General features: G+C 34.3%; 1 protein-coding gene and 1 long non-coding RNA gene across 2 annotated transcripts; one reads left to right on the top strand and one right to left on the bottom strand.

Annotated features, from left to right (window-relative positions):
• Positions 1–21,283: 21,283 nt before the first annotated feature.
• On the top strand, positions 21,284–23,680 carry LOC105966472 (alpha/beta-Hydrolases superfamily protein). Its single transcript, XM_012991029.2, has 2 exons — positions 21,284–21,999; positions 23,046–23,680. Exons 1-2 carry the CDS (start codon positions 21,587–21,589, stop codon positions 23,476–23,478), a joined length of 846 nt encoding a protein of 281 aa, XP_012846483.2. The 5' UTR covers positions 21,284–21,586; the 3' UTR covers positions 23,479–23,680.
• Positions 22,317–22,711, bottom strand: LOC148767495 (uncharacterized). Its single transcript, XR_016033872.1, has 2 exons — positions 22,645–22,711; positions 22,317–22,512 (listed from the first exon to the last, which is right to left on the bottom strand). It is a non-coding gene; the product is annotated as an uncharacterized LOC148767495 (long non-coding RNA).
• Positions 23,681–25,582: the final 1,902 nt, after the last annotated feature.

Here is a 25,582-nt window from a genome sequence, read left to right as displayed (position 1 = left end):
TCGAGACCTCTTTATATGTTCAATAACGGTGCGATCGTTCTAAGTGTTGTAATCCTTACGTGCATGACTTAAAGAATCGAATTCTCTAATCATCACTTAGTCAGCTCTGGCCAGAGACTTAGAATGATTACAAACTTTCAGAACACACAGGACATCCAAGACTATTCTAGCGATCGAATCCCCGACTACAATGCACAGACCTCCCACTAGATTTCGGACTGCACGAACACTGGCCCTTGGGATGGTCCTCGGTGGAACTCAGGGACAGGTCACGATACAGCTGGTCCTCTAGTGAAGTCACGGTGATGTCTAGGTCATAAGGACTAATGGTGTACAACTATACCATAGATATCTCTACTCGATTATTGGGAACCACTTAGAGATTTCTAGGGTGAGGGAGTTCAGTGAACTCGTCAACTTACGAGCACCCACTTATGCATGCCGATATCACAATACCGTTTACTGATGAGATGCAGTACACATACACTAAGTGCTAGTCTTAATGGGAAAGGCCGATATCCTCATTCGTGGCGTAACCCTTCGACTAGGAACACGTTTAACAGTTATAATACTTAAGTAAATATCTCACGATCCTAAAGATCAATTACTAGTACTTGTAATAACTGTAAGGACTATATCTATGCTTGTGACAAAGGGACAAAGATATAGAATGCCAATGTATTTTATCATTAATACGAATAAAGGTTCGTTTATTACAATAATAAATACGAAAGACCACAGCCACAAGTTGGCTTGTTGGTCACCTACTCTAACACAAAATCCTTTGGAAAAACCATTCTCCGGATGAGTCAACGTGGGAACCGTTATCCGGAACTAATTGAAAAAGGTACAAATTTTGGGGATAAAATTTTTTTAAGGGGGGAAGATTGTAACACCCCGCATTTTCGGTAAAATAATATTATTTTATTTTACCACCTTTATGTGCATATTTGTGAAATTAGAAAATTATAGTAATTCTTGCATGGTTAGTATTTACGTGAATTAGGTAATTATGTGATTATGTGAATTATTGTGTGCATTATGCGATTATGTGAAATATGTGAATTATGTGATTATGTGAATTATGTGATTAGGAAATATTTCGAGATACTATTTCGAAATAAATTATTTTCATGAATTAGGATTTTATTCTTGCATGTGATTTAAATGAGCATTTCATCATATTTATGCATGCACAAAATTTTAGAAAAATAAATTTTTATCATGCATTTTAGGATTTTTAATTAATGTCGAAAATTAGAAAATCCTCCCCACATTTTCTTGAATTTTCGGACATCACACACACACACACACACACACACACACATGATTTTTAAATTGCATATTAATTAGTATTAGACATGCATTGGTGTGGTTGTACTTTGAGCATAGAAAGAAATACCTAAAAGCTAGCCCCTACTCTATAGCCTAGGAATGCTTTTCACTCCTTTAAGTAAGACCAAAGGTCTTCTTCTCCTCCCTTTCTCCCCTTCATTTTCGGCAGCCACCACCACCACCATAACCACCACCTTCTCAAGCTTGAACCACCCTAGAACCACCACCACCTCATATTTTCGGAAATTGCAAAATCACCCCCACAAAAAGATGTATTTCCCTTTCTTCTCCATTGGCTTTGAACTCTCAAAAAACTCTATAAATACCTCCAATGCCCAAGATCAAAATACACTCTCCACTTCCAATCTCACTATCTATAAGTTTAAGGTCTCCTTCTATTTCAACAAGAGGAGAATTTTCGGCCAAGCTTAGGAGTAAGCTTCTCCTCCCTCTTCTTTCCTCTTCTTTCCCGAAAGAGCAAAGCTCTTCCTCCTCCCCTTTCTTTTGTTTTTCTTTTCATTTTCTTAATGCCTAATCTAACTCTTAATCTCTTCTTGTATTAGAGAGAAAAGAGCTAACAAATCCTTCCCCTAAAGAGTATAGGTGAGAATTCTTGAATTCTTGCTCAAACCTACAACACCACTAGTATTTTTGGTTTTTATGTGTTTTTATGTGTTTCTATGTGTTTTTATTGTTTATTATGTGATTATATGTTTTAGATGATGATTGCATGTTAGTGTTTTGAAAAGATGACTTTGTTCTTGAAGTTCTATGATTTTTCGAAAATTGGGGGAAAATGTTTTAAATAGCTTATTTGGCTTAATTAGTGCCTTGCATGTGTTGATCTAGTATTTGATTGTTGATTTTTGAAAAGAAAATGAATTTTTGGCCTAGCCATGAAATTTTCGAATTTTGGGGAAAAATGTTTTAAATGGCTTATTTGGCTTAATTAGTGCCTTTCATGTGTTGATCTAGTATTTGATTGTTGATTTTTGAAAAGAAAATGAATTTTTGACTTAGCTAAGGAACTTTCGAATTTTTGAGGTAAAATGCTTGAAATTGCTTATGTGGTTTATTTTGTGGTTTGCATGTGTTGATCTTGTGTTGATTGTTGTTTTAAGGCCTTGCATGTTAAGATTGGTGATTGATTGTTGATCTAAGGTCTTGCATGTTAAGATCTAGTGATTGATGGTTGATCTAAAGTCTTGCATGTTAAGATCTAGTGTTTTCTATGAAAAATGGTTTAAGAACTAAGAATTTGTGATAATTTGGTTTAAAATACTCTTGCATGTGAAGATCTAGTGTATTTGCTTGAATAAATGTAAAGATGGAAGTCTTGAATTTTATTCTTGTAAACATGCTAGATCTAGTGAACTTTGATGTTAGATTGTTTTTGCATGTTAAGATTTCGGTTATTTCTATGTTTTTATGACTAAATGATTTTGTGAAACTTTATGTGTATTTTCTATGTGCTCCTATGTGCTCTTGCTTGCTTATGTGAATCATTGGGTGTGAGGATGAGAGAAGGGTAAGTAGAAGGGTGCATGGGTGGGTGCATTAAGTGTCATGAATTTTTAAAAAGATAAAACTATGTTGGAAAGTCTTTCGAGGTTACGGTAAATTTCTCGGGTACGGCGAGCCGGTACCGTAGGGCCTAGGGGTGGTTTGATCCCACGTAGTTAGACATGGTTCGAAATATATGGGGTTATTTACCGGTAACTTAGATTGGCTCTTCCGAGGGATTCCCGACAATTTTTCATGTCATGCATGTTGCATTATGGTGTTGATGATATAGGGGGGAAATCTCACTCTATGGTCTTGGGATCGTAGGGTTATAAAGGTGGGAAATTCCTTCTATAATCTTCAATACGTGTCATGGCATATGGTTATAAAGGTGGGATATTCTCACTCTATGGTCTTGGGATCATAGGGTTCTAAAGGTGGGAATTATCTCACTCATTGCGTGTGGCAATTATGTGAATGAAGAACGCCGACGAAAAAGGGAAGTATTTGATTGTTTTACTTCATGTTGTATGTTCATGTATAAGATATATGTATGTATATATATGTATAGATATAAGTATGCTCTATGTGCTATGTGTATTCGATATTACTTCAAGATTCTCATTGACTCCTCAAAGACTCATATAGGTGTTGTATGTTTGTAGGTATACCCGATTTAGGGCCCGAGGAGTGAAATTGGGAATCGAGCTCGAGAATCGGAAGGAGATCGTATGGAGGGGTTGTGGATAGTGTTGGCTCTCAATTTAGTTATGTGGTTTTATTTGTATAATATGCTTGTAAAAACTTTTGATGCGGTTTTAGATATTTTCTACCGTTCGCTTCCTCCGATCGGTGGAAATTATTAAAAGACGACGTGTGTAATAGCAATTAGGATTACCCTATTTTGGATAACTAATCGGTAATCCGTAGCCTTTTGTAAGCGAAAGCAAATTTTCACTATTTATATGCATGCATGCTTTCGACTAGTAATTTCTTCGTGTTTTGTCTCCATGTTCTAAAATTATTTTCATATAGGTTCTCTGCTTAGAAATCATGAAATTTTAGGAGTCTCTTCATCTCTCTGTTCTCATCATATTGATAGGTCTTGTACATGAGTTGGGTAAGTATTCATTTAGTTATGATTTATTTCTCACTACTGCATTGAAACAGGGCCATTCGGGTGTTTTCTGGTATAACTGGAGTTTTACTCACCCAAATTCCTTGTTTCTACTTGGAAAATGTTTTCAACTTATTCTTCTGCCTTGGGGTAAAATTTGGTAGTTTTTGGGTCAGTGAGGAATTTATTATGAATTTTCAAAACCCCCTCCCCTGTTCTGGATTTTAAACCGAGTGACTGTGCAATTTTATTTATTTCTCCTAAATGGCCATGTATATTTCAAAACTGTTTTAACTGAGTGATCTAGACCCGTATTAGATGGTATGGTATTATTTTGGGGTCATTTGCATGAGTAGTTTAAGAGGAATTATTTTAAAGCTTCTGCATTGAATCTGTCCGCATTTGCATTAAGTCCATCATGCCTAGTTACTTTCTAGTCTTGCATTTAGCATGCATTGGTGTTAATTGATCGATTAGGGTTTAGCAAGCTGTGCCCTCTCTCCCTCTGATTTAAAAAGAAAAATTTTCACGTAAATTTATATCCACAAAAAATCATGTTTTCAAAAGTCTTCCGCTGAGATTACATATAATAAGGGTAATCGAGAGAGGGGTGTTACACGTACTGTACGCTAACTATATCATAAGTTTCTTGCAGGCACTTTACTTGTATCTAGGGAATCATGAATCGTAGTTGCTAGGCGCCAATCTTGATTCGTTTGGCACCGATTTGATTGGCGATTAAATAAAATGAGTTTTACTTTAATCGGGACTCTTGGGAGGAGTTCATATAAGAACAATGTGTTGTTCGAATCACAAAGAGTTGTGAGCCCACGGCTAGCATACACCTGAACCATTGAGGGTCACACTTCTCGTGTAATATAGATCCTTGATAACAACAAGCATAGATTAATATGTTAATCTTTGAACGATTGGATGTCAATATGATTGAATCCAAGATTCGTAATTGTGGATTACGAATTGGAATGAACGTAGAGAAAGAGACATGCGGAATTTAGTGAACTTTCTAAATTGGGAAGTTTCCCGATTTAGCAGGTCCACTGAATTAGAAGTTTCCACTTTTGGAAATTGGAAATTTCGAAAAGACACTCGTATCGACGAGGACTTTGAGCTCGTCACAAATATAATTTTGTTATATTTTTGTGAACAATCGTTTGTGAGAAACGAGGACGACAAGGCAATGGGCTTAATGGATCAGTGGGTCAGGCCCCGCCGCCGAAGTCGCATGCGCCGCCGTTACGCAGCACGCGCCTTTCGCGTGAGTCGCACGCGCCGCCACCGTGTCTGCCACGCGCCGCCGTCTGCCATCTGCTGGACCAGCTTGCTCCAGCCGTGAGTTGCTGCCCCGAGGATTGGTAATTCGCCGTGTTCGGTTCTAGATTTCGATTCGTCGAAATCCCACGCTTCAAAAGGTAAACCGAAATCTCTCGTAATATATTATAAATTTGGATTTATGATTTATTTGCGAGCATGTTGATGTTGTGAATTAATTGTTATCATGATTTACGAAATTGTGTGAACTAGCATGTTTTTATATTTTTCGGTTTTACATGTTTTGATAAAAATCGATAATTACCATGTGTATGGCGGAAGCGTTAAGGTACGTTGGCTATGTGATTAGTTTATGCATGTAATCGAAACTAGTTCGATCAAAAAAATTTAAATTCCGCTGAGTATACATGCACGATCCCCAACAATACATACATAAATCACACGTATACACACTTACGCACATAATGTCACATTTTTTATCAATTAAACATTTATCAAATAAGTCATATTATTCCAAATTGTTATAGCGCATAATATTTCACGTATAGGCTTAATATTATCAAATACCAAAATTCATGTAGCATAAAAAATAATGTTAGTAAAATTATGGTGGGGTGTTACAATTAATAATCACATAGGGGAAGAATAAAATACTAGGCTTGCTATCACTGATTAAATCTTCGTTTTTAATTGTTTTCTTACTCTTGTCTTTTTAATTTGCTTTGATTTAGTTTAGTTAATTTAGTATAATTGTTTATCTTTCGACTATGTAGGGTGGGCATGATAACAATTGGTAGGATTTCGCGTCTAGAATTAAATAATTAAATATTCTCTGTGGGATCGATACTTGGACTTAAAAATCCATTCTATTACTTGTATGCTACGTGCACTTGCGTGTAGGTATTACCACCAACAAGTTTTTGGCGCCGTTGCCGGGGAATATTTTAATTATTTATTTTATTCTAGCTCTAACTTTGAACAATTTTCACGATTCACCCATTTAAATTTTATTTTATTTTATTTTAGGTATCGTTTTATGCGCAGGAGACTCGATCTCGACAAAGAACCGTTTGATCCCGAAATCAAACGTACTTTTCGAGCCGCTAGGAGAGTTCAACGCGCAAATACTATAATGGAGGACGAAGAACACAGAGACGCAGATGGCTATTTACTCGATGCCAATCGAAATCAAATCCAAGAACAACACCCACGGCTACCACTACAGCCAACAGTTAGGCCACGGGCACTTCAGGACTATATAATCCCGACTCTTGACGGATTTCGCCCGAGCATCCAATATCCACCCATTGAGGCGCACAATTTTGAAATCAAACAAGGCCTCTTGACGATGCTCCAAAATATAGGTTTATTTATTGGATTGGCAGGTGAAGATTCCCATCTTCACATTGTCAATTTTCTCGATACCTGTAATTCCCATCGTCAAAATGGCGTTTCTCAAGAGGCGCTCCAATAAATTCTCTTCAAGCACTCACTACAAGGAAGAGCTCGCTAGTGGTTGATGTCCCAAGCCCCCCCCCCCCCCCCCCCATTCTATCTCTTCATGGCCTCAAATCCTAAACCTTTTCATGAAAGTTTACAGCTCACCAGAGAAGGACTAGAGAATACGACGGGAAATTCATAATTTTGTCCAAGATCAAGGGGAGCCATTATTCGAGGCATGGGAAGATTCAAGACCCTTTTGAGGCAGTGTCCAACACATGGAGTAGAGCAATGGCGGCAAATCCACATCTTCTACCAAGGAATTAACGAGAATACGAGAACCGTTTTAGATGCATCAACCGGGGGTAATTTTATGAGTCAATCGATACCTGATGCATTTAATGTTGGATCAAATTGTGCAAAATAAGTTTGCTAAATCGAAATGACGGTTAGTGGAGCCAAAGAGGTTCCCCGAGTTTTGGAGTTAGATGCAACTACAGCCCTTCAAGCTCAAATGACCCAAATTGCTCAACAAAATCAACTCCTACTCCAACACATCAAAGTAAATCCACCACAGCAAGTCCTAGCCGTGGATTCTCCATGCTGTGAAATTTGCGGTGGAACTCACTACACGCTCCAATGCCAATAAGGTGTGCAATCGCTCAATTACGTCAACAATGCGCCTCGCCAATTCCAAAATCAAGGGTGGAGATCACAAGGGCAATACAGAGGAAATCAACAAGGCCAAGAGTATCAAAGACCTCAAGGTAAATTTCAAAATCAAGCCCCTCCTCAACAAAGCTATCAAGGCAACAATCCACCAGCCCAAAAATCAAACACGGAAGAGATATTGGCCCAATTTACGACCGCTACTCAAGCCACGCTGCAAAATTTGGAGACTCAATTCCCACACCTAGCATTGAATCAAGAGAACCATCCGGCATGAGCATTGCCATCGAATAGGGAAGACCCTCGAAAGAAAAAGTTCTAGACTTGCCAAGCTATCGATTACAAGATTGAGGAAAAAAAAGAAATTCAAATTAAGCCGCAAGTCACTGTAGCCGAATGGGTAGAACCGATCCCATACCCGCAAAGATTGCAAAATAAAACGATCAAGGCCGAGACTTGCCAAGCAGTCACCTTAAAGAACGGTAAGCAATTGGAGGAAGCCCCACGAAAAAAGAAGAGAAACACGGTTATCGAGAAGCCAAGAGCGATTGAGGAAAAATAATCAACTCATGTAGAGTCACCATCAATAGTGCTTTCACGAGCCCCTCAAATTCCATATCCTCAAATATTTTTAAAGAAGAAGCTCGATGCCGAATACCAAGGCTTTTTTGACAAGTTGAAGGAAATTCGCATAAATATTCCTTTCATCGAAGCACTTCAAAAGATGCCAAAGTGGGTGAAATTCCTCAAGGACCTCGTGACAAAGGGCAAGAAATTGCAAGGGAACGAGATGATCCAACTCACGGAGCGATGTAGTGCATTTCTACACGGCCCCTTCCACAAAAACTTGCCGATCCAGGCAAGTTTACTATTCCTTGTACTATAGGAGGTAAAAATTTTAGATCGCTCATTGATTTAGGCGCTAGCATTCATATTATGCCTTATTAAACTTTTAAAATCTTGGGCTAGGTGAGATTGAAAACCAACGGCTATAACTCTTCAATTAGCCGATAGGTCTAGTTCACTTAAAAGGTATTTTAGAGAATGTGCTAGTAAAAGTTAACAAATTTATCTTCCCTATTGATTTTGTTATACTTGATATAGATGAGGATAGTAAGATACCTCTTATTGTAGGGAGACCATTTTAAGCCACGTCAAAAACTCTAATTGATTGTGCTAGTGGTGATCTTACAATGACGGTGCATGATCAAACGATCAAATTTAATGTTTTTAGTGCTAATAAAAATCTATGTGATAATAATGAGTGTTTTGCTATTGATCTTATGGATTTTACAAATCATGAAAATTTTGATATTTTGTTCTTGGACCATGGGAAAGCATCTTCGAGTGCACGGGAAGTCGGAAGGATGAAGTTTATTTTGTGGACTCAATTTCAACTCCTCCGAGAGAAAGTCAAAAGATTTGGGGTCTTAACGGCGATGAAAGTTCAAGGAGGATGTTGCCACCCAAAGAATCGAGCAAGCCACGAGAGGGGGCCTATTCAAGCTATTGGGGTCGTAAGGATAAAGTCAAATGGAAATTGTACAAAGGACAATTGGTGTTATTGTGCAAATTCCGTTTTTTGTTATTCCCAAGAAAGCGCAAATCAAAGTGGTCGGAACCCTTTAATGTCCGAGAAATGCTTCCACACGAAGTAGTCAAGATAAAGGAGCGAGATTCAATCGTAAGTTCAACATGAAACTGAATCGGCTCAAACCTTATTGGGAAGCGATTAAATATTGCCAAGTGACTTCGGTCACTTTTGCTTGAAAATAAAGAAGCAACGTCCGGCTGAAGACTTTAAACTTAGCGCTTCTGGGGAGGCAACCCGAGCTTTACTGTTTTTCGTATTTTTTCTTTAATTTTATGTTATGTTTTTATTTTCATAGGCATGCATTCTAATTTATTTATTTAAATTTTAATTTTCAGGGTCGAAAAAATGGTCATAGGGTCCAGACGGCCGTCCGAAAATGCAAGCAAAATCCTAGAAGACCGTCTGGGAAATAGAAAGTCAGACTCAGCTGCGCCACATTTGATACGGTCGTCCGAAATATGCTTTGATTTTCCAGACGGCCGTCTGAAATCCAGAGACTTGAAAATCAAGTCTCTACTTTTGAGAGGGTCGTCCGAACATAAGCGCATATCTCGGGGCGGCCGTCCGAAACAATTAAGAGGCGTATTAAAAAGGGAAAATCTGATTTATTTCCCACAATTTCTCAAACCCTTCTCCTTCTTTCTCTCAAACTCTCGCACCTCAACTTTTAATTTTCCAATTTCCCTTCGAAATTCATAAATTTCACACAAAAAACTCAATCACAAATTCTTGATGTCTTATATTGTGTTGGTATTGACACGGAGGCTAGAGAATCGAACCAAATTCTCAAAAATCGAATTCTTCCAAGCACGCCCACAAGGTGTTCGATAAATTGCTCCAACCAAGTTTGGAGGTTCGATTCTCGTCCAACTCTCACTAAATCTCTTCGAAGCATTCCAACTATGTCGTCCAACAAGAGAGGCCGCAAGAGCGAAGCGTTATCTTCAAAAGGGAAAGGCAACGGAAAGAAAGGATCCACCATTGCGACGATTCCCCAACCCGACAAGACCTTGCAAAATAAGATAACTAGAGTCGTGATTTTGTTTTTCAATCTCAATTTGCAGCCCAACTATTCCAGTGAAAACCAAATGCGATGTACGCTTTTTTGTTGCACTAAGCTTCAATTTGTCTCATAAATTTTTAAGAACTGTATTTTAACCTTTTTAAGTTTTGAACTATTTATTTTATGTAGTAATTTTAATTTTAGTTAATTATTAACCAATATAAAATAAATATATATTAATTACATTATAAAATTCAAATTTGCGGTACGGTACGGTATTACCATGGTACTGAAAATACAATACCACTACAATTTACAATTTTATAATACCACGGTATTATAAAATTCAAATTCAACGTACACTTACAATTTACCAATTAGAAATAAAGGGTTAAGAGAACCTTACATTCAAGCCAACAAACTAAAATGTTGCACCATTATACGGTTTATAGAGATGCCCCTTGTTGTCTTTCGTGGCTCTTGATCAAACATCACGGTTTGTAGGTCAAGTATATTCATTTTCTATGAACATGGTCGGTTTTCATTATGCCATTGAATTAATGCAAGATGTCAAAAGTCTCTTGATTTTTCATTATAAATAAATTTAATGTGCCTTCATGGAACAAATCACACACTTTTTTTTCTTTAGGTCGAACTCACTCAATTCTCTCATTTAATTACTAAAAGCATTATAAGACCCTTCGGTGACACATTTTTGTTTAAGGATTTATAATATTTTCAATGAATTATAAAATTATTACTTAATACTTACTTAATTACTAACCTATATTATGTTATTTAGTTAACCATCAAAATTACCTACTCAAAGGAATATTTTTGTCCATAGATAAAATGGAGGAAGCCAACCTATGATTCACACTTTTATAGATAAATAATAGTATTTAAAAAAAAAAGAATGTATAGATAGTATTTTTATACATTATTTTTATTTAACCCATCCAATATTTATTATTTAGCCATCTAAAAACTCAAATTAATGTAATACAAACCTAAAAAAAATATATACTATGTTATGATTATGTAATAATTTATTTAAGAAAGATGTCTTAAATGTTTCTCGAGGGAGCGCCCCCGAATCTCAAAAAATGTAAGTTCACCTTGTAACAAATTATTGAAGTCAGCCACTAATGTCATGTATCTTTTGTGTTTTGAGTTGATTACATTATAAATGTCTTCGCTTTCTCATGTGGACCTTAAGCTATATGTTTCCTATTTAAACTGCAAGTTTTAATTGTTCATTTCATTTGACCTCCTCAGATCACAATGCAAGTTGTTGCTTGTTAGAAAGAAAGCCCTTGATATTCCATAATAGTGGTCACATCTCTTCACACCGTAGCTCGAATTTTATTCTCCCCCCCCCCCTCTCAAATAGGTAGGATGTTCCATAAACGACGAATCCGATTCTCCCCACGTACCATCTTGTTTACTATTCATTAAGTTTTCGTTGCTGGCAATTCTAATTTGACTATCACTGTTGGGAGGTAAGGATGCTTATTCTTATTCGACATTTTGAATTACGTGATTCATGAAGTCCAATATGCTTCTATAAAACTGATATTGGTCAAATGTCGATTAGGCAACCGAAGAGACTTTGAGCCCGCTATGATAGAGAATGCCGAGGGTCACTGCCATGTGTTTCGAGGTAGTCGAAGGAATTGGTCCACTTGTTGACCTACAAAACAGTTAAAAAAGCACTAGGTGACACGTCGAGATTGGCCCGTCAATTATCCTCGGGCGCTCAAGTCAGAAACATATCACAATATAAACAATTAATATTAATTAATTGTCTAGATAAAGCTTACCTCTCAAATCACATATTTATAGGTAATGGATTAGGGAGATTTCTTGTACAAATCTGATGTGGGACAGTAAGTTATAACTAAAATCTTATGGAATTTTAATAGTAAGTGATAATTGGGCTTTTATTACTAATTGGATTGAATTGGGCTTTTATCGGCCAAAAATCCAATTAGGCACATGAATAACTTATTTAAATATATCCTAAAAAGGAGAAATATGTTTAGATTACTAAAATAAAAAAACTACATCACAATGAAAAACCTCCTTTACGATGCATAAACAATATTGTAAGTAGAAAGAAAGGAAAAAACATACAGCAAAAACGGTTAATTTAATCCAATATTCGAAAATAGATTGATAAAATGTGACCTTGAATAACTAATAAAGGGACTTTTACGTAACTCCAACTCGATCGAAGAAATTCTCCTAGAGAATAGACACAAGTATGACAAGTGAGTAACTTCTGGATATGATGAAATTGAAAAAAAAAAAAAAAAAGAAACAACAACAAACAAAAACAAGCAAACTATAATTGCCTTAAGAATGGCAACGAATATTTGCAAGACTAAACTTACTAAGTGCAAGACCTTACTTGATGCAAGACCAAAATATAAATAAATTTACTAAGAGCAAGACTGAAAATTACAAATATAACCCCAATATTGATTTTGATACTATTCATTCAAATTAGACATAATTACTCTTGCAAGACCAAAAAGAAAAAAAAATAAAGGAGAAACTGAAAAACGAGAGAGATGGATGATGTAGGAAAAAAGAGAATAACACAAGACGAGAAGAATTGTCGCCGCCCATCCGCCGTCGAAGAATTGCCGCCGCCGAAGAATTGCCGCCGCCCAACCTCGGGTGCTTGAAAAGGAAGAGAAAAAGAATATGGAGGAAGAAGAAGAAGAAGAAGAAGAAGAAGAAGAAGAAGAAGAAGAAGAAGAAGAAGAAGAAGAAGAAGAAGAAGAAGAAGACGAAGAAGAAGAAGAAGAAGAAGAAGAAGAAGAAGAAGAAGAAGAAGAAGACGAAGAAGAAGAAGAAGAAGAAGAAGAAGAAGAAGAAGAAGAAGAAGAAGAAGGAGAAGAAGAAGAAGAAGAAGGAGAAGAAGAAGAAGAAGAAGAAGAAGAAGAAGAAGAAGAAGAAGAAGAAGAAGAAGAAGAAGAAGAAGAAGAAGAAGAAGAAGAAGAAGAAGAAGAAGAAGAAGAAGAAGGAGAAGAAGAAGAAGAAGAAGAAGAAGAAGAAGAAGAAGAAGAAGAAGAAGAAGAAGAAGAAGAAGAAGAAGAAGAAGAAGAAGAAGAAGAAGAAGAAGAAGAAGAAGAAGAAGAAGAAGAAGAAGAAGAAGAAGAAGAAGAAGAAGAAGAAGAAGAAGAAGAAGAAGAAGAAGAAGAAGAAGAAGAAGAAGAAGAAGAAGAAGAAGAAGAAGAAGAAGAAGAAGAAGAAGAAGAAGAAGAAGAAGAAGAAGAAGAAGAAGAAGAAGAAGAAGAAGAAGAAGAAGAAGAAGAAGAAGAAGAAGAAAGAAGAAGAAGAAGAAGAAGAAGAAGAAGAAGAAGAAGAAGAAGAAGAAGAAGAAGAAGAAGAAGAAGAAGAAGAAGAAGAAGAAGAAGAAGAAGAAGAAGAAGAAAGAAGAAGAAGAAGAAGAAGAAGAAGAAGAAGAAGAAGAAGAAGAAGAAGAAGAAGAAGAAGAAGAAGAAGAAGAAGAAGAAGAAGAAGAAGAAGAAGAAGAAGAAGAAGAAGAAGAAGAAGAAGAAGAAGAAGAAAATTCGACCTGTACATGTTGATTTTTTGGTGAAAAATCGACATTTAAATGTCGATTTTTTGGCAAAAATCTAGATGTTGATTTTACAGTCAAAATTCGACAGCAAAGCGGATCAGTAGCTTGACAACTTGATGATCCTGAGGTACCTGCGATCATAGAACACATGAACTAAGCCGGGGGTTGATCCGGCGGAAACCCCTCCGACGCTCAAGTCAGACGTGCTGATCATAGAAAATAGTCCAGAGAATACAGTTGTAGTATTGCTCAGTTAATAGGACGTACCTTAATAAAATGAGTAAAACCTCTATTTATATGTCGTTTATTGGGTTGGGTTTGCTTTGTTGGGCCCAAGCCTTACTTGAAGGTGTTTGGGCCTCGGTGATATTGGTCTTCGATATTGGGCTCGTAGCCTAGTAGGTAAAGAAATTATAGGCCCATTGGGTTGGCTGTCGAATTTTGTCACAAAATTCGACATGTAGATGTCGATTTTTGTGAAAAAAAATCGACATCTAGAGTTGATGTCGATTTTTTGCTAAAAAATCAACATCTAAATGTCGAATTTTGTGACAAAATTCGACATGTCAAGATCGAATTTTGACTGTGCGAATTTTCGTTTTGAAAACTTAAAAATCGATCACCTAACTATAAAAATACATTCATTCATAGTTTGTTTTCTATTTTTTATATAGAATTCTCCATATTGATGTCTCGTGACTCCATAATATTATCATTTGCATGTTTTAGTAAGATTTGATGGTTTTGGGTGTTGAGGATTTTTGGAGAAGATGAAGATTTTTTTTTTGAAGAATTTGTGTGAAATGGGTTTGTGAGGAAGATGAAATGGGTTTTGCTTGTGTGGTCTTGCACAAAAGAAGTTGTGGAATTTTGTAATTGTGGATTTTATATTTTAGTAAGGGTATATTAGTCTTTTAGTAATTCATTTTGTGAAAAAATTAGATTTGGTCTTCCCCTAAGTAATTTTGGGATTGCATATAGTCGCTGCCATTAAGAATTCTTAAATGATGTTGAGATACTTCATCCGTTCAATTGATTGTGATGAAATTGGTACAATAACTTGCTAGTATGTGAATTTCTGTGACAAAAAGTATTTCATCACATATCGACAACTTTAAGAACATTTATTTGTTGGAATATTTCACTTAAATAATAATTAAATAGATTACATTTATTTTCTCAAAATTATTAGGTGAATGACAAATTAATAAATCACTTCATATTTATTTATGGAAAATAATAGGTGCAAAGCCACCTTAAAAGTATGGAGGTGTTCAGACACCCATTCAATCAAAGAAGTGTTTAATTAATATAAAAGGATGTGATACCTTTTCATGAATTATTTTCCTAAGAGTTGGGATTCTTGGCCACAACTATTGAGAATCTATAAATAGATTCTAAATTCCACCATTTGATTCATTTGGTTTAATTTCATTCCATAATTGTTGTTGGAATTCTTCTTTCTCTAGCCCGAAAATTTTTTTGTGAATATTTTCTTCAAAATTCTTATTGAGCAGTCACAAACACATTTGAGGGTCATAGATTTCGAAAGTTGTAGTGCTACAATATCAAAATAAGGCCGTTGTATCTTGGGAGACAATTACTACAAAATCACGAGCACCAGTGCAGGGCAATAATGTCTTAAGGACAACGAACCGAGTTCTTGCCTCGATCATTTTCCTAAATCACCGCCAATTTTTATGCACCGTATATACCACTATTTTGATTCAAAATATAGAAGTCGGAAAAAAATTTATACCTTGATTATATAATATGATAAACCGGTCTCATAATTTTCAAACACAACAAAATAATTCCAACAGCGAAGAACGTCTAGGTGGCATCAGCAACGACTTTCTCGCTTGCAGCCAATTAGACCACCTGTAAAATACTACAAACAGTTTGAGAGCATGATTAAGAACATGAACATTTATATGTTGCTAATGCTTCTTTTCGTTGCTTAAATTAATTTATTCGGTGAGTATAAAATGGGGTTATTAGTGAGACCCCCTCAACTTTAGGTATATGAGGGTGGATCCATCTCCTTTTGTGTTATTAGTGGAACTCCCTTAATTGTTTAATTAAATAAATATTTTACATAATTAGAAATGATATACCTATTTACCGCTACTCAGGGGCGGACCTAGAGACTTTTTGGTGAGGCTAAAATATGGGTATGAATTAAGAGATAAAAAAAATTATTTTTTACTAGGATAAAAGTGTAAAAAATTCTATTATTGGTGGAGTAAAAGTCGATAAATTAATAGATACATATCAAAATAAAATTAAAAAAATAGGTAAAAAAATAATTTTGCAGGGGCGGGAACCTCCTAGTCTCCATGTTTGTCCCTGCTCCTACTTATAATCATAACCCTAACATTTTGTAACCCAACCACCCATTCTCTCTCTCGTCAATCACATTTGTGTTTACTTTTTTTTTCTATTCCTTCCCCACAAGCGGCCGCCATCTCCCCCTTGTCCACCTCTACCCAGCGCCACCTCTGACAGTAGCCGTCAGAAGCTTCTTCATATTAGCCCCATGATGAAAAATCTCGAACATAAATTTTTCCTTTTTTTTCATGATTTGAGTGACGATGTGGATGATTCTTATCTAGATCCGTTGATTGACAATAATCTCATTGATTTCAGAGTGAAGATTGACCATTTGATTCAAAACTTGAAGTTTTCCTCTCTTTTTTCTTCATTCTTTTTTTAGATTCTCTATGTTAGGGTTTCGCTGGAGAATATGATATTTTTAGTTGTTTTCATACAAAAATATAGTTATTTTCGTTACTCTTTTTAATTGATATCAGGTTCTGCTATTTGCTTTAGTCGTTTTAGTAAATAGTTGATTTAACAAATAGTTGATTTTTGATAATTGGGAGTTTTTGGAGATGCGTTGACTAAATAACTAGTTAATTTTACTATGGAAATAATATAGTTAATATAAAGTTGATTTAATAAATAGTCAAATTGATGTATAATTGTTTTAATAACAATTATTTTTAATTATAGTTGCTTTATTGAAATATATTTGTTTTAACTACTAGAGGCCCAAAAATAGTGTAAATTTTTTTATAAATATTTTTTTAATTTATTATTTTTATAAATTTTTTTTTTAAAATAAGAAATAATTAAATAAAAACAAAAATTAAATTAAAATATTAAAAAATGAAAAATATATCAAAATAGAAAGGGTAAATTTGTAATAATGCAAGAAATGAGTCTACCACTAATTAAAAAAATGGATGGACCCATACTTATTAAAACAAAGACTAGAAATAATTCTAACTAATAGCCCCATTTAATTAAAATATTAACATCAAATGTTTCATATTCACTTGTGGGCACTCTTGCACATGGAGAGAACAATATTGAAGTTATGTTTCAAATTCTTTTTGTCGGCCACCATCTACTTTAATGTAACTGAACTCTTGATGAACTGAGAAAAAAAAGCTAAAGAGCCATCTAGTATGAAATGTAGTGGAGAGCTCGTAAATGAAAACCCGTCCCTTTCTATCTCTCAAAGTTTAGTATGGTTTCTTTATCCAGATATGTGGACATATAATGATACAATTCATAAGGACAGGGGGAGAGATATGTTGCTAATGAACTATAACCGATCATTGTCATCAATTCTCGTTAATTCATTGTATGTAGCAAAATTTCGGGATGATAAACCACGACGAGGAAAAAAAAGAGGTATTTTTAAAGATTTACAATAATGTTGATATTTATGAGAATTAAATGAAATTCCATCATTATAATATGCCTCTATCTTCAACTGGACGGATCAGATCATATTACCATAGAGTTATTTGTGATTTTTTTGGTATAATGAACGCTTATTTATAAATTATTGTAATTATTATATTATAGTAATATATGAATCAATTATTTATAGAAATTACTTAATCAATCTTCAATCTTAACTACTTGTTTTGCAGAATAGAAAAAAGTCGCTATGTTATATTTTTTTGATTTTTTATTTATTGTCTTTATGTGAATGGATCCCACCGCTTCGTGAGTAGTTATTTGTCATTATCTTTTCCATCGCAAGGTATTAATAATAGATCGTGAGCCTACAATATTACTGTTTTAATTGTTTCGATTTTATCTAGATTAGGGTCTAAAATGATATATTTGAGAGATGAGGGACTATAATGCAATGAAAACTAGATATGAGGGACCAACAAAGGGATTTGGCCAATGTATTTTCTCTATATTTTATTTGTAAGATCCTCCTTTATTGTTTTTATCAAAATTTATAATAGTTATTTGCAAACTACTGCATGTTGTTGTCCTTGTCAAATTATCAATACATGGTGGGACCCATGAAAAATAATGAAGAAAAGGTGGTAGTTGTATGTATGCATCCCCCAACGGCAGCAATCAAAGAAAGACGACAAAAGGATCCTTTTTGGTCTCAAATTAAACAATGCAAAGAATCACAAATCACAAGTCTGTAAATACATTTAATACTACACCTATCGCTGCACGGCTCCGCCAGCCTTTCTTTTTGATGTGTCATGTGTGGCTGCGTTTTGTCCCAAACCTATACTATACTATTATCAAAATGGAGTTGGTATCTTATGACTTATATACATGACCACTTTCCCAATAAGCTTATTAATTGGGTACTTGTTCATAAATAGATCCAGACAATAACGTGTTTTCCAAAAAAATTCACACACAGAGGTTTGCAAAAGACTAAAATAGCCTCGCATACTTAAATATGCTTAAATTTCATCATTTAATTTAATATAACCTCAATTTGACCACAATTTTCACAAATTATTCAATTTTGACCCAAAACACATTTTCATGGACAATTTCGTTCGTCACCGCCGTTGACCGTCGGTCTCCGACGTTGACTTTTTTTTCTTCCTGATTTTTCCGCCAACGGTTTCCGTGTTGACTTTTTTGGATTTTTTTATTTTTTTTTTTTATTTTTTCTTTTTGTAACATCTTTTTTTCCCCGTTTACACAACAATATTGTTGTGATTGACTGTAATATTAACTATATTACTGTTAAACACAGTAAAATTAACATACTACAGTTTAACACAGTAATATTGCTATATGAATCTCTAGCACAGTAATATTAACACAACAAAACTCGTTATTATTGTGTAATAGAGTAATATTAATATGTTGACCGTTCAACAAATGTAAACATAATAAAAAGCCAGAAGAATAAATATTATTGTGAGTGACAGTAATATTACCGTCAACCACAGTAATATTATTGTGTTTATAATAATATTACAATGATAGACAGTAATATAATTACGTTATTCCGTAAATAACTGAAACAAAACAAAAAAACCCAAAAAGAATAATAATATTGATGTGGTTGACATTAATATTATTGTGTTTACAGTTATTTTACTGTCAACGACAATAATATAATTACGTTGACTTGTCAACAAATCAAAAAAAAGAAAAATTATAATAATATTATCATGGACTCTAATTGTACTGTCAACGGCAATACAACTACATAAATGTGTTGTCAACGGCAGTACAATTACATTAATGTACTGTTAGTGACAGTATACTTACGTTAATTTACTGTTAGTGACAGTATAATTACCGTTAATGACAGCACAATTACGGTCAACGTTTAGCGGCGGACGTTAAAAAAGAAAAATACTAAAAAACACCAAAAAAAAGTGAACGCGGCGGAAAAAAAAAGTCAACGCCGGAATCCGGCGGCGGAAAAAACCGACCTAGAAAAAAAATCGAAAAGTCAACACTGGAATCTAGCGGAAAAAAAATATTTTTTGAAAAAAAAAAGTCAAAATTGAACTTTTAAGGTTAAAATTGGTTAAATTGGGGTTACAATTAAGAATTGAGTGTAAATGATTGGGGATAATGTTGTCATATACATGATTTTTTTTTTTTTATTTATAATAAATATTAAAAGGGATGAGCTTATTGGTGAAAGAGATATAACCTCTAAACTTAGAATAATAAAAATAATTGATTATGGACTTATGCACAAAAACTGATATATATATATATATATATATATATATATATATATATATATATATATATATATATATATATATATATATATATATATATATATAAAATCTTATGCGGAGTTTCATATATATTTTGTATAAAATATTCAATATATAAATATCGGCCGAAATTCATGACTAGCAAAATAAGTTGGTTGGATAATTGTTTGTCAAACTTGTAAAATAAAGAACTCTTTAATTAATTGCAATGCTCAATTTATTGACCTGAAAAAGTCAGATATACAAATTGCAAAGGAAACCAAAATGCAGATTTTCCTGTGGCAAAGACTGTATACTAATTTGTGGTGCTCATAAAGCATTACATCTTAAAAGGTCAAGGACAATAAATGATCCTAAAATCCCAGCGGATACTCTTTCTTCGACAGATACTAGTCAAGTGATTTGTTAGATGCATTCAATTTAATGTACTTCGTGATTTGTGTATTAACTATAATTGATTTGCACTTTATTTCGTTACTTTTGCACATGGATTAATGCTTGTTTCTGGTTATTATTATTAATTTTATATGTTTTTGGTGTTATTAGTGAATGTGAAGGTTTACATGCATCAATGGATGAAACGGCGGAAATGTATGTGTTTGGAAGCAAAACTATCGTTTGGAGATACAATCGAAAAGTTATTTTGAAATGTTTTCCATTTTGAATACATTTCCTTCATGAGAACCCCAAATGACTGATTCAAGAAGCATTAGAAAGATAACTCGTTGGACTATAACATTCATGTTTTGAGTTTTTTTTCCAAATTTCTAAGTGTGTCAAAAGTAGGTTTTAATGTCAAATATTGCGCTGTCACTTGGTACTGGAGTATCCACTATGGATAACGCGGCATGTGATCAATTTTGGCGTAAAACGGTCATCCCCATAGTTTGTCTGCTTCTTATCCTTTTTCGATCTATGTATTCATATAGAGTTCTATTGTTTTTCGTATAAATTGTAAACCCGCTTCCTTGATATTATGCCAACTTAATTTCTTGATTATGTCTACTACTTGATTCGTTTGAATGCTCATCAAAGTAGTTAATTTATGATCTTTATATGTGAATATGACAATTGAATCGGAAATCCCATTTTGCCACATATACTTTGCTCGTTTTTGCATTTTATTTTAATGGAAAAAAATTGTGCTTCCACACATTAATCCATTATTTTAACTCACTTAACCACCTCAAGCGTATATTCAGACCAATCTTCACGTTCGTTGTTGACAGAAACTTGATCGCGTGCAAACTTGCACGATCATATGTAGAACTTGTAATTTGGATTGAAAATCATAGAAAGGGGAAAAATACCATAACGAAAGAAACATATCTTTATATGCGTATTGTCAATTATTGATCTTTTGGTTAAAATCTAGGATGCATTTTGCAGTACATCGATATTATTTAAGGGTGCACTTTTTCAATTCCAAAATTAAGAGATGCAAAATTGCAAATAGCCAAATCCATGCCTTTTTGAGGGTGTAAAACGAAATTCACCCAATTAAAACATGTTGTCTCCCGAGTGTTCCAAACATATATAGCACAATGATAAAGTTATAATATTAATAATGTTTGCCGTGTAGCCTCCGGTTCCATTATTATTATTTTTTTAATGAAGGGGCTCATCATAGTCAACACATATAGGTGCACTGAGTAAACTTACACTCTCGTATAATAACTTGCAAATCATACGAAAGACGTAAATCACACTAGGCTAACTATGTGTGACAATCTCGAAGCTAGCGACTGTTGGCAAGGAATTCGAACTTGGATCAATTAACAAAAGCTCACTTCCTCCAACCGGGAGGCCATCCCTTGCGGGACCAATTCCATTATTATTAGTTGTATATAACAAGGACGAAGGACACAACAAAACGGCAGGCGAACCTAAACTAATTAATTAGTGCCAAATTAGCTCCCGCACACACACACATATACAATCTTGTCATCTTCTTGTGCAGCTTCAGAAAAACACACACAAACACACACACACAGAGTTATAAGGATCGATGGTGATGAGAAAGGATTTGGCGACGGGCATGAACGCGAGAACGATAGGTTCGGGGAAAGGAACGATAGTTCTGGCACATGGCTACGGCGGAGATCAGTCGATTTGGGACAAGATAGTGCCTGAGTTGGCTGGAAGCCACCGCGTGCTTGTGTTCGACTGGTGTTTCTCCGGTGCCGTGAAAGATCCAACGTTGTACGAACCGGCAAAGTACGGTTCGTACGATGGTTTTGCAGATGACTTAATCAGTCTTATTGATGAGTTACTAATTAATAAGGTGGACGAATCTTCATCATCTTCATCGTCATCAGTATATTATGTGGGGCACTCAATGTCAGCTATGATTGGATGCATTGCTTCCCTCAAAAGGCCTAATCTCTTCCAAGGCCTCATCCTTGTTGGAGCTTCTCCCAGGTCATCATACATATCATCATTATTCCGTCTCTAAATCTATTTATTTTTTGTTATATTCGTATCAAAAATATGTGGAGATAGAGAGTTGAAAAGTCAAAGATTGAGGGGAGTTCCTACAGAAGCAAAGTATAAATTAAAGATAATTAGGAAATATATTATAACAAGTAAAATAATTATTAAATTTTTTTGAGGCACTGGTAATAGATGGTCCCCCTGCCAACCCGATGAAGGCCACTAGCATATTATTGATTTATACAATATTCATATCCGTTAAATTAGTTATTACCAACTATATATATGTGTGTGTGTGTGTGTGATTTTTATTTTATTTTATTTTGAGATGAGTGTGTGTGTGTGTGATTTGATTATGTTGTGAAGTTCAAGAGTGTAAATTAATGTAGCATAAATCAAATTTGAGATAGTAACTAATAAGTATTTTATAAATACAAGAGATGGTGCTTAATTTCCATGGGTGCCCTTCATCTTCCTCTTCTGCTACTCAATTTGTTTTGCCTAAAATACATACAAAGAGCTATAAGGGCACTGATTCTTTGAAGAAAACTCAATAATACTTGGGTGAATAATTATTCTGAAGAATATTTATAGTTCTTAAATGTGTATAGACTACAGAGTGAGTTGTTATACCAGTTCTGGTGGACTTTTGCTTATTGAGCCTTTTTCTGGGATTTTAGAATCAACATTAAATTAAATTGAGATATTTAATCAAATATATTTATTTAATTCATTTTTAGCAAGATATAATTATCATTATTTTTTAAATATTATGAAGTAATTTTATACGAAATGAATATTCAGTTAAAACATAAATGAAAAATTATATTAAAGTACAGCTGAAAAACATAATTGATATACGAGGGTTTTACCGAGGATTGAAAATATAGACAGATAACCACCAGGTTTATAATAGGACCCAATCATAAATGTACAACATAATTTAAAAAAATATATATATGATATTTTTGTTTCTCCTATCAACAAATTAACAAGATTTTGTCAAGACTAACAACAATTTGATGGTGTTGCAGATTCATAAACTCTGAAGACTACGAAGGGGGGTTTGAGATGTCAAACATAGAACAACTATTTTCAAGCATCGAATCCAACTTTGAAGAGTGGGCTACAAACTTTGCTTCTCTTGTGGTTGATTCAAGTGACCCTCTTTCCATTAACAAGTTTGAAAAGTGTTTGAAAAAAATGAGACAAGAAGTTGCACTTTCATTGGCTAAAACTGTTTTCCTGAGTGATTGTAGGGATATTCTTGATAAAGTTGTGGTACCTTGTCACATCATTCAAACTAGAAACGACGCCGTTGTACCAAGCTCTGTCCCAAAGTATATTCAGAGCAAGATTATGAATGGAAAATGCCACGTGGACATTATCGACACCGATGGTCATTTTCCTCAGCTCACAGCTCACACCCAATTTCTTGAGGTGCTTTCTAGAATTTTAGTTTCTTAATTAATTCCATTACATATGTTGCCTTTTCAGTTTGATTGACATACCATACCAATTTATTTGTGTTATATATGCTTTGGTTTGATGATTTGTGCGAGCTTTTCTGGTTTTCTTTGATTTGGATGTTTGATTGTAAAATTATATTGTGGTTTGACGATATTATTGATTTTATATATAACAAATGAATGGGTGGAATATTGTAAAATGTTTATGGTTTAATTACGATTCTTTATTTGAAGAAATTTAAAAACTATTTATATCGAGAGTTTGATTTTGTTATCATCCTCTACATTACAGAACAAAAAAAAAAAAAAAAAAAAAAAAAAAAATATATATATATATATATATATATATATATATATATATATATATATATATAAGATAGGCTACAAAATAGAAGATTATAATCGATAAATATTAGTCTACATATCTAGTTTCAATTTACTATCTAAAGGTGTTGGATTAGTAGACTAACATACCAACATATTGAAGTAAATCCATAACGTATTTACGTTGATTAATAAAGAGCACTTCGCCGGAAGTTATCATCACAATGCCAAGAAAAAAAAAATCAAGGAGGCGAGGTATTTAATCGAGAATTGATTATGAAGATTCTTCTTTAAGCAACCAACCGCATCAGGATTGTCTACAATGATAATTAGATCATCGACGTAAATAAGCAATATCATTTTGTCAAGCTTCCCAAGTCAGCCATATAATGACGAATTGGAAGAACTTGTTGAAAAACCCAGGATTTTCAAGCGTATTAGTTAAGTTCGCATCCCACGCAAAAGGACTTTGCTTGAATCCATAAATAGATTCATAGAGTTTAGCAAATAAGTTCGGATTGCGACTCAAAGGATATCATGGGGGAAGTTTCATAAACACTTCTTTAGTATATTTTGAATTTTTGCTTTGAGTCATCCTTTTAGAGGTCCCATCTGTCGTCACCACCCATCCAGAAAGACCACTGTTATATTATATTTGAGTCCGATAACATTCAAAATCACGTATCATAAAATTAATGGGTCTAAACATTTAGACTATTCGACTTTATTTATAGAGTATTGATAAAGATAATCCCCTGAAGGATGACTCTAGACGAGTGTGCCTTCACAACGATGCTCAATTATTTTTGCAATTACGGAATTCCGTTGACTGTGAGGTAATCGGTTTAATTACTTATTGTGAATGTGAAATAAATTGATGGATTATTTGGAGTTTATGTATTCAGGTAAAGAAAATATTTCTTAAATTTATGAGGTGTGCAAAGCATTATCGTACATAAAAATAAGAGAAGTCCCTTCTAAGTTACCGTGAACATATACTTTGTTGGAACCACAGTTGCACTTTGACGACTGATCACGAAATTGGCGGATTGAAGGTCGTACTCTATTTGCTCTCTCTTTTCATAATTGATAATTAGCTGCAATAATATACTCAATATAATGGAGATAGGCAAGGTGAGGCGCGGACTAGGTCGCTCTCTTAAAACGAATTTCACGACCCCTTCTCTAATGAGGTGCAAAAAGGTTCCGATCGTGTCGCCTATGGGATACAACAGTCCAGCCTATCTCTCCGCTGTAACTTCACCGAAATTGCACGTTCGAGTGAAGTAGAAGCTTACACCCGACACACAACAAGAGCTCAATATATGTATGTAATATATGATCTTTTTAAAAGACATTTTTCATTCACTCTTTATGTTCTCTCTTACATTTTTTCAAGCAACAAAGCCACCCTTTTATAGTGTAAAATAAGGTCATCATAAAAGCTATATTTAATATAGAATTAGGGAAGTTTATGGAGGTTTTATGAGGCAAATAAAGTTTTTGTATGTTTCAAAATGTTGGTCAAAATTACCTCATAAATTCGTCAAAGAAAATATTTAGTAAAATATTATTTTTATTAAAAAACCCCAACAATCCCCTATTATTTTAATAAAAATAATAATACTTGAGCTCTTGCGGAATATTATGCATAATGAAAGTGAGCAATGCCTTGAAACCTTCACTTAGTACAATATGTTTCCCGTACTAGAATCAAAGTGGACTTAGCCTTGAAACAGTGACCTTTGGGGCACGTAGAATCATATTGCACACATAAT

Source organism: Erythranthe guttata, chromosome 10 (assembly GCF_056151865.1).
Source record: "Erythranthe guttata isolate IM_541 chromosome 10, IM_541, whole genome shotgun sequence".
Classification (NCBI taxonomy): Eukaryota; Viridiplantae; Streptophyta; class Magnoliopsida; order Lamiales; family Phrymaceae; genus Erythranthe; species Erythranthe guttata.
Note: the sequence above shows the minus strand (reverse complement) of the source record. Positions and strands in the feature narration are given on the sequence as shown.

What these genes read in the sequence shown, in the direction of transcription:
- LOC105966472 (XM_012991029.2), top strand. Translation starts at nt 21,587, where the DNA reads ATGGTGATGAGAAAGGATTTGGCGACGGGCATGAACGCGAGAACGATA. An exon ending in CTTGTTGGAGCTTCTCCCAG is followed by an intron (nt 22,000 to 23,045) that starts GTCATCATACAT and finishes ATGGTGTTGCAG; the next exon opens with ATTCATAAACTCTGAAGACT.